The 10861-nt window shown below is 37.8% G+C and overlaps 1 protein-coding gene across 1 annotated transcript in view; it reads left to right on the top strand.

Annotated features, from left to right (window-relative positions):
* Positions 1–10631, top strand: part of LOC113893980 (ceruloplasmin-like) — a 41998-nt gene extending 31367 nt beyond the window's left edge. The window contains exons 16-19 of the mRNA XM_027543702.1: positions 581–782; positions 3191–3330; positions 8247–8409; positions 10469–10631. Of these exons, the coding sequence (XP_027399503.1) occupies positions 581–782; positions 3191–3330; positions 8247–8405 (501 nt within the window). The 3' untranslated portion in view covers positions 8406–8409; positions 10469–10631. The remainder of the gene's footprint in view (positions 1–580; positions 783–3190; positions 3331–8246; positions 8410–10468) is intronic.
* The last annotated feature ends 230 nt before the right edge of the window (positions 10632–10861 follow it).

Genomic DNA, 10861 nt, shown 5'->3' on the forward strand with positions numbered 1-10861 from the left:
GCTCATTTTCTGGCCTTTTAGTTATTTTTGGCCTGCTTTCCACCAAAACCAAGAGCAGACACAGACATTCAACCCCAAAAGAAAATAAATACAAACAAACCAGGAATCCCAACTGAAAGTGGCTGCAAGAACAAATGTATCATTGGTGGGGGAGGATCCATGACCTTTAGACAAGTCTGTCAACCAACTCCAATGCAAGGGAATTCTAATTAAAACCGAAGTTCTGTTTTTTAATTAAAATTTCAAAGATAAAGCTAAATCTACTCAGGAATGTATCTAAAATCCCTTTCAAGAGTTTGTTGTTCACTTTGGACCTCAACTCTAATGAGTGAGATGATGATTTTTTTTTCCAATCAAGAATTTAGCAAGTTATTTGTGGAAATTCTGATTTGAAAAAAAAGAAAAAAGGAAGAGAATTTAGCAAGTCAAATATTGTTCCTTATGCTCAGAGTTAGAACCCTAATCATTCAAAACTCAGGATCTAACCTCACTCAAACAAAAACTTGTTCCCACTCTTTTCCTTGTCTGGGGGAGTTTTTTAGCTGTGGACACAGTTCATCATCTTGCTTTGTCTCTCCAGGATCTTAATAGTGGACTGGTAGGTCCTTTGATTGTATGTCGAAAAGACACCAAAGAAAACATAGTTCACCGTGTTCTCCTCTTCCTGAGTTTTGATGAGAATGAATCCTGGTACACTGAAGAAAACATCAATACCTATGCTCAAGAACCAAACCAAGTAGACAGGAATGATATTACTTTTAAACGAAGCAACAGAATGCATGGTAATGTCCACTCACTAACTCACTGACTGGCGCCTACAGGTGGTTCTGCCCAAAGGGAACAGATAAAGGTTTGCATCCGTCACTCTCAGCACAGTCTAAAGAACACAATCCATAGAGCTGGGGTGCAGATCACATAGACTAGGGGCCAGCAAACTTTTTCCATCAGGGGCTGGATAGTAAAGACTTTAGACTTGTAGACCATAGCGTTTCTGCCTTGAACTCTTCTACTCAACCCTTGTGACACCAAAACACTCACATGTAAGTGAGTATTTACATGCAAATGTAAGTGGCTTCAAGTCAGTAAAAGTGCACTGGAAATAGTATTTCACACAATTTTCACATCAGGAAATATATTTTTTTTTTATTTTGTTCAACTGTTGAGAAGTTTAAAAACCAGTCTTTGCTCATGAGCAGTAGAGAAAAGGACAGTGAGTGAGCTGGAGCTGGCACTCAGGCTGTAGACCACTGTCCTAGCAGCGTGGTGAATTCTAATGTCCCTGGAGCCCTGAGGACAATGTAAAACTGAGGATATCCGCTAACATTCCTTGAAGGTCTAACTACATGCTCTAAAGCACTGTCTGAGGCCTTGAGGAGATACAAAAGCCATAAGGTGGATCATCTCTCAAGTTGTTCAGCGTGTTTCCACAGTAAAAGGCTGACTCAAAGGGATGCTCTGACAGCATTATAAATAGCACTGTGTTTTAAATTCTTATTTGGGAGGTCAAGAAAGGTTTCATGAAGGTGAGGAGAACTTTGAGTATTTAAAGATGCCTAGGAGCCTCTCTAGTGGAAAACGAAGGGAATGACCTTCCGGGTGGATGGAAGAAGGTAAGCTAGGTCACAGAGCACCTGGAAAGAAAAAGCCATCAGTGTGGGGAATGAATACCCTGTTAATAATTTAAACTTGATCTAAACCAGGGTTTCTCAAAGTTGACACTATTGACATTTTTGGTTGGATAACTCCTTGTGGGGGAGCTGTCCTATTGTAGGATGTTTAGCAGAGCCATACTCCCAACCCCCTAGATGCCAGTAGCCCTTCTGCTCAGGTTGTGAGAACTAAAAAAATGTCTCCAGACACTGCCTCCCTTAGAGGAGAAGATCCTGTTGAGAACCACTATGCTAAAGGTTTCAAGAGCAGTGAGCTAGAGAACAATAGAAATAGATGTATGTGTTCCGAACAATTCTGGCAGTTGTGCTCCAAGTGTGGCCCGTGAACCAGTAGTAGTGGCAGCCCTTCAGAGTTTGTTAGAAATGCAGTATTTCAGCCTTCACACACCCAGTGGATCACAATCTGCATTTTAACAAGATTCCCAGCCATGCACACACTAAAGTTTGAGAAGCACTGATCTAAAGCAGCGTGTCAGTGTCTCCTAGTTTTTTCCTGTTACTTCCCTCCATCAGCTAAAAGCATTAGAGCTCAACCTCCACAGATAAATGGTTATTAATTACATATGATATGTGTGTGCCCTTGTGCTCAGTCGTGTCTGACTCTTTGCGACCCCATGGACTGTAGCCCACCAGGCTCTTCTCTCCATGGGATTTCCCAGGCAAGAATACTTAAGTGGGTTGCCATTTCCTCTTTCAGGGGCTCTTCTTGACCCAGAGATGGAACCCATGTCTCTTGTGTTTTCTGCACTGGCAGGAGGATTCTTTTACCACTGAGCCACCTGGGAAGCCCAAAAAAAGGGCTTCCTGAATTAATTATATATTTGTGTCACTGTGATAATATATTCCATGTATTTCCAAAGACAGACACAAAATAGAAAAGGAAAAAGAAGGATATATAGTTTTTTATCTTAATATTTTCTTCCTATTACCCATTGGAAGCCATATCTGGTGAGGATTAAAGCGGGGGCAAGACAAGACCTCAGGCAAATGGCCATTCCTGGAGAAGGAAATGGCAACCCACTCCAGTATTCTTGCAGGGAGAATCCCATGGACAGAGGAGCCTGGCGGGCTGTAGTCCATGGGGTCGCAAAGAGTCAGACAAGACAACTTAGTGACTGAACAACAAATGGCCATTCCAGTCATACTCATGACAGGTCATGAAGGAAATGGGATCACACTGCTAATGTTCTGAGCCTATTGAGATAATTTCAAGTATGCTTTAAATTTATAGACCTATTCAAGTATCCACCAACTTAAGTATCCTTAGTTGTGAATTATTCTAGAACAACCCACTTATGTTAAAGTCAGTGCCTCATTTCCTCGGGCAAGGAAAAACTCTCCAGCATCAGACACACCCATGAAAGGGTGGCTTGGTCATGTTTAACAGCGTCCTTAGGCTAGCTTGAAAACCCTCATGGCCTCTGAACACATCATGGTGCTTTCTATAAGGTGTTTTTTAAAAAACATTATTTCAAATCCTGGTCGAATATAACAAACTGTGTCCCCCTCTCCACCCACAGCAATTAACGGAAGAATGTTTGCAAATAACCAAGGCCTGGTATTTCACGTGGGGAGTGAAGTGAATTGGTATCTGATTGGCATAGGGGATGAGTCTGGCCTGCACACAGTTCACTTTCACGGCCACAGCTTTGTCTTCACGGTAAGAGGCCTGGGCAGCTCCTCTTAATTACTAAAGTACCTTGTTATTGGGGTAGCATAGAAAGATAACAGGATAAGAAAGGAAATGACCACACCAGAACGCAAGTTCATTACATACAATCTGCAGTATGTCTGATGCAATAGTTACACATTTAGCTCTTTGTATCCTACAGACATTTGATGAATGCTTCTGAATACATGAATTGCACTTCTTCCTCTATTCTGATGTTTCTCAATAAGTAAATAAAACATCTATAATCATCTTAATTTTACCCCTCTTTCCCAACTTATCTTTTTAATTTTCAAACTCTCAGTCACATAAAATAAAAATACCTTGAACACGCCTATATATTTTTGCTGCATTTGCTTTCTCTCTGTTTTTTTTTTTTTTTTTCTGAATCCAACGGAAAGTAAATTGCAAACATCACGACTGTTCACTCCTAAATACTAAAGCAGGTGTATCCTAAGAATGAAGACAATCCTGCCTCAACCACAATAATATTATCATACCCTTTAAATTAACATTCATTGATAATATAATCTAACATACAGTCCATTCAAATATCACTAGTTGGCCCCAAAATGCTAGTTGTAATGGTTTTTCTTTTAATCCCAGATCTAACCATTTATACTTAGCATTTGGTTGTCATTGTCATGGTGGTTTTAGTCACTAAGTCGTGTCTGAGTCTTGCGACCCCATGGACTATAGCCCACCAGGTTCCTCTGTCCATGGGATTTCCCAGGCAAGAATACTGGAGTGGGGTGCCATTTTCTTTTCCAGGGGATCTTCACAATGCAGGAATCAAACCCAGGTTTCCTGCATTGCAGGCAAATTCTTTACCAACTGAATATCTTTCCTAAAATCAGGATACCATATGACGTTTATTTCCCTGATCTTTCATGATCTTTCATTTTTGAAGAGTCCAGGCCAGTTTTGTAGAATGTGCCATATTCTGTATTGTTCTGATCATTTCCTTGTGATTGGATCCATGTCAAACCCCTTGGCAAGAACACTACCTAGGGGATGCTGTGTATTTCTCGTATATAACATCAAGAGGTACACAGTGTCAACAGGTCCTAATACTGTGAAGGTTAAAGTTTGATAAGTTTCTGAAGGTGATGGGTACCATTCTCCCCATTTTGAAAGTATCATTTTCCTATTGTAACTAATAAGTAATCTGTGAGGTGATTTTTATGTGGTTTATTACAACAGTTTTTCATCTTACAGTTTAAAAAGTATCCATTGATGATCCTTGCCTGACTCAGTTTTTCTAATGGGGATTCCAAATGGTGACTTTCCAATTCTACCATTCTTTTAACATTTGCTATAAAATTAAAATATGGAACTAGGTGTGAAGTGGCTTTACAGTTCCTTTATTTTATTATTATTATATTGCCATCTTTTTCTACTTTATGATTTCTTAGTTTCCTTATAGCTTCTGTCTGGTTTGCTTCCCATCCCTCCACCTGTCATACTTCTTTACAGTTGTTTTTCCTGACCATTCTTGCTGGCTATTTCTCTAGTTTATTATAAGTATTTTCAATTTTATCCTTCCTCTGTCTCCAAGTTAGTATCATTTATTTACGTAGAGAGCTTTCTCTTTATTTCCTCATCCTAATCCCTTATATAAATGTTAATGTGCAATGCAGGATCAATTATATTTTTTGCATTCGACACCTCAAACTTCCAATCTAACCGCTTGGCATGATACAGTCTATCTTTTACACATTTATAGAAGTTTCACATAAAGCTTTCCTGAATTCTAGATGCATTCCGTTCATAGTTTCTTTAATGCTTTGGGTCTATCATAGAAATAAATTATTATGTACAACTTAATTTAGACAAAGTTTTATTTGTGTGTTGCTTTCTTTCCTTTAATAAAAAAAATTATTCCCTGTAAATTTTTTTTGCTTAAAAAACTAATTTTATTATAGGGAATTTTATATAATAAAGTACACAGAATAATATAATGAATCTCTTTATCCATTGCCCAGGTCCAGCAGTCTTGACATTTCCATGCTTCCATCTACACTCCTCATATTTGTTAAGGAAAAACCTAGGGTTGTTGTTAAGTTCTTAGATGTTTATATTAGACTTTAAAAATTAGAATGCTGCTGCTGCTGCTAAGCCACCTCAGTCGTGTCCAACTCTGTGCGACCCCATAGACGGCAGCCCACCAGGCTTCCCCGTCCCTAGGATTCTCCAGGCAAGAACACTGGAGTGGGTTGCCATTTCCTTCTCCAATGCATGAAAGTGAAAAGTGAAAGTGAAGTTGCTCAGTCGTGTTTAACTCTTAGCGACCCCATGGACTGCAGCCTACCAGGCTCCACCGTCCACGGGATTTTCCAGGCAAGAGTACTAGAGTGGGTCACCACTGCCTTCTCCAAAAAATTAGAATAAAAGAGATTAAAACCCAGATATAGTTTTTTACAGTGTACTTATTGTTCAGTTCAGCAATGCCTGTGATATTCCTATAACCATGCCAAGTGCTATGTGGAGATGAAATCAGATTTATCTTTCAGGAGCTACATTTATATAAATGATCACAGTATAAGGTGTCAAATTAAGTGGAATTTATGGCAACACTTCTATAGTGGTGATTATAGCTAACCTTTGAGTTTTTATGTGCTAGATGATATGCTTAGTGTTTTGCATGGATTTTTCATTGAACCCACACAACTTTCCCGTGAAAGACATACTATTTTATCACCATTTTACAGGGAAGTGAAGGATGGACAAGATAAAGAACTTTCCTACAAGCAAGAAGTGTTAAACTTAGGATTTGAACCCCTGGCTCTCACTCCAGAGCCCCTCACTCAACCTCTTCACAAAACTGCCTTCCTTTAGAATGATCCAGTTTGTACCATGCAGACTAGTACCACCAGTTATCAACTCTAGCCGCCCATTCTAAATTCACCGCAGATGGATACAAGAAGTCTTTCCCTTCTCTTGAGGCTGAATTTATCTTTATTTAAAAAAATTTTTTTATTGGAGGATAATTGCTTTATAATGTGTTGGCTTCTCCCATACAACAAGAGGAATCAGTCATAATTATATACAGAGTGAGATAAGTCAGAAAGAAAAAAACAAGTATATATTAACACACGTATATATGGAATCTAGAAAAATGGTACTAAGGCTGAATTTAATTACTCCAGCAATGATCCAGCTGCTGGAATCTACTCTCTGGGACATCTAGGGACAGCAGAGCAGCCCTCTGGGGTTACTAACTGGGTCTTGGGACAGACCAGCCAGTCACCTCCTATTCCCTAAGGCTATGATTTCCTTCGTATACATTTCCAGGTATATATGGTACATTTCCCAGTACCTTGTGCACGCCTTGAAGTGAAAATGTGCTCAGTTGTGTCTGACTCTTTGCGACCCCATGGACTGTAGCCTACCAGGCTCCTGTCCATGGGATTTTCCAGGCAACAGTACTAGAGTGGATTGCCATTTCCTTCTCCAGGGGATCTTTCTGATCCAGGGATTGAACCCAGGTCTCCCGCATTGTAGACAGATGCTTTACGGCCTGACATTGTCAATTCATTTAAATTGTTTCTTAAATTTTCTGACATCTTAGAAATGTATCTAATGTCATCCTTATTATTGTCACCTTTGATGCAAAATTAATTTCCCTAAATAGCAATGACTTAAGGCCCCACTCTGCCTCTAGTGGGAAATAGTTCAGCCTTCCTCCTCTCTACCTTCCAGTTTCTCCAGAGAGTCTTAACAGCCTAAATTTCTTCTAGTCATTTACAACTCTCACTTCCTGCATCTGCTCAGCTTCCTGCCTTCTCCCCTAACTCCTGTGGCTGGTATTTTCTCATCTCTCTGAGCAGCTCCAAATTGGAATACACCCCCATTACTTAAGATTTACCTGTGCAAGTATAAAATCAAGGACATTGTGGGTCATAGAGTTCAAGTGAAATTTTGGGGGTAAGTTAGAGGGGTTTTATTATTATTATTACACAGTGAAACTGTTATTGTTGTTATCAGTTGACATTAAATGTCGCTGTTTTTAATTTTCCTTCCACCATGAACCTTTGGCTCTCTTGCTTTTTACTGTCACTCTCAACACTTCTTTCTCTGCATTCTTCCTCTCTTGACTCTCTTCTCTCTTCTCTTCAAATTATTCTGGACCCCATCATGAGCTGCACTCTCCAACACATCCCCCACCCTCCAAACACCTCCCATCTATCAATATGATGCAGAGAAATTCAATCCCTCTTACTCTTTTTCTAATCCATCCAAGCCAGGCCTTGCACTTCATTTATCAAAATCAAAGTAGCCTACAGACGAGATAGTCTGCTAAACCTCAGGTTTTCTGTTTAGGGGAGGAATTAGCCATTAAGCCCTCAGCCTTCAGGCTCAACCCCAGAGAGCAGAGATGTGGCTCTTCTCTTTCCTGAAACTGTGATTTTTCCTGATTAGTTACATCTTGAGAAATGGTCATATTCATGTCACCAACATCCCTAGTTACAGTTAGAACATTTGGGATTTGTGAAACTGATGTTCTCTGAAACCTGTAGCACTCTGTATGAGACTCTGACAAGGTATCTAAAACCTATACTCACACAAGCACCCTTTTAGAGCGAGATGTTTCTCCTGTGGCGTTTCGCTAAAAAGCCCTGGGACTTCCTTCGCCAAACTCTCAATTGTATTCAGAGGAGAGGTTCAGTGGCACCTAATGCTTTCTAATCATCATCTGATAAAGTACATACAAGAGAGGAGTTATAGCAAACGGTAAGTTGGGTAAACCAGGAACAAGTGAAGGGCAGGGAAACCTGGTGTCCTTGGGGCTGCAGTCCTTGGGGCTGCAGAGTCGGACATGCTTTAGAGGCTGAACGACAACAAAAGGTGTAAATGACAGATATCTCTTAAAAGCTATTTAATTGTGTTTTGCCTTTTTTGTTGAGGACATGGGAGCGTTTCGCTCTGATGTGTATGACCTTCCTCCTGGGAGCTATCAAACTGTAAAAATGTATCCAAAAGATGTTGGAATATGGTTATTTCATTGCCATGTCAACGTTCACATCGGGGCAGGAATGGAAAGCGTTTACACTGTAATCGAGTGAAAAGGTATGTGAAATTCATTAGAAGTGCTGATATTTAAATAAATTCATATAAAAGTGTTTATATAAGTATATCTGATCTACTGAATATTTACATTTACAGTAATCAAAGATTACTGTTTTGATGTGACCAAGATAATCTAGCTTATTTTCTTTATAAATTTAGGTAAATTGTGTATAATCTGATAAAAGATATTTTAGAGTTAAATGTAATTTCTAGATTCCTATAATATCTGCATCCAGATTTGAACAGATAGTTCATGAAGATGAAATACAAGTGACTACTGAACCTATAAAGATATACAAACTTGCTTATAATCAAATCACTTAAAATTGCATTTAGACAACAATAAGATACTTTTGAATAAGAAAGCAATCTATTTGGCAAGGTTTTTTTTCACTGATAGTATCAATAACAGTGTGGTGAGAGGGTAATTGCACATACTTTGGTGGAAGTATATACTGTTTTCACAGTTCTGGTAAGAAACTATTGATAAGTAACAATTCTAATAATTTCATTTTCACATTCAAGTGACATTTTATTTTCTCTCATTTCCATCTCCCCCTTCTCGGATACATTTTATTAGCAACTTTTTATGAAAATAGTGTCTTTGTTACTGAGATTTTTATCAGTTCCTTGGTTACTTAGACTATTCATGAAATCATTATCCTTTGGTCTTTTGACAGAATGATTCTAACATTTTGACTCAGTAATTTTACATGACAGTTGATCTCAGAAAATTATCAGCAATACTGAAAAATATTTGTCACTATGTAATTTTATGCTGGTAGAAAACTTAAAATTAGGAAATGATCTATTATAAGTTTTGCTACATTTATTATCTGAAGTATTATCCCATTTAAAAAATCATGCCTTAAAATTTTAATGGGAAAATACTTATAATACAATACTAAGTGGTTAAAACCAGTCTACAAAATAGTATTTGAAATATAATCCAAATTTTATATATATATATATATATATAATAGATATATGTACATTAACAGAAATGTTAATGGTCACTTTCTCTAGGTGGTGAAATTCTGAGTGAGGTTTATTTTCTTCTTGTATGCTTCTACTTCTGCTTTTACTTTTAAAAGCAGATTACTTTTAAAATCAGGAACACTATTGAACATATATGTCATACACTATTTAAAATATGCTGTGCCACTCTTGAGTTCTTTGGGATCCTCTTTGAATTTAAGGACCACATTTCTTACAAAACCAAAGATGTATTAGCTCCAAATATAATTTTTACCTACAATAAAATATTAACATCAAGAATAATATTATTAACACAGTAATAGTAATTATTACTCTTATTCCTGTAATCATTCATATTCATTCTTTTTTAATTGAAGTATTGTTGATTTACAATGTTGTGGTAGTTTCAGGTATATAGCAAAGTGATTCAGATATACATATATTTAATACATATATATTATATATATATAATATACATATATTCTTTTTCAGATTCTTTTCCCTTATAGGTTATTACAAAATATTGAATATAGTTCTCTGTTATACAGTAGGTCCTTGTTGGTTACCTATTTTATTTTATTTTTATTTTGGCTATATTGCATGGCTTATGGGATCTTAGTTCCCTGACTAGGCATCGAACTCATGTCCCCTGCAGTGGAAGTGCTGAGTCTTAAACACTGGACCACCAGGGAAGTCCCAGTGATGTATTTTATGTATAGTAGTGTATATATGTTAATTCCAAACTCCCAACATATTCATCCTTAATAAACGATATTTTGGTGTGCTGTCCAAGAAACAAACTCCCCACTTTTAACGTGGTTTCTCTGGGAAACTAGGTTTTTGTGTTACAAATACTCTAAAGCAAAACTTGGTTGGGTCTTCAGGTCTTTCTGCCCACATGGCAGAGTGACAGTGATGTTGCTATTGATTTGGTGAGTAAACTTTTCTTGCAAAAGCACTGGTAGTCATTTTAAGGATGTTCTTAAGACTTATTCAAACTTAATATTTTTTCCTTAAATTTATGTAACCATTTTAGTTTAACATTCCACCCTGAAACTGTGTGAAACTTTCTTTTCTGTAGCACAAATATCTGCCTGCTATGAATGTTGACAAGTCCGGGAGCAGAGTTAAAGTTGATGAAGAAGAAAAACTGTAGGAATGAAGGAGTACAGGAGGGGCTGTCTAAAGATGTTCATGGCAATGTGCCAGGAAAACTAGCTACAAATAAAAGTTTTCTTGGTAAACTTTGTATATGAGCTGCTTCATCTTTCTGTCCATGGAATAGCATCTGTAGGGCTGTAACAAGGCTTTTAATAAATAGCAGTGGAAGTGGGCAAGCAGGACAAAAAGGGTAGGTGCAAATAAAAGTCTAGCTCAGGTAGAAAAAAAAACTGTTGCCTCATGGTTGCAAGATGGTTGCTATAACTCCATACATTACTTCTAGGTTGAAGACAGAGAAGAAGGAAAACTAACC

This window comes from Bos indicus x Bos taurus, chromosome 1, assembly GCF_003369695.1.
Source record: "Bos indicus x Bos taurus breed Angus x Brahman F1 hybrid chromosome 1, Bos_hybrid_MaternalHap_v2.0, whole genome shotgun sequence".
NCBI classification, from domain to species: domain Eukaryota; kingdom Metazoa; phylum Chordata; class Mammalia; order Artiodactyla; family Bovidae; genus Bos; species Bos indicus x Bos taurus.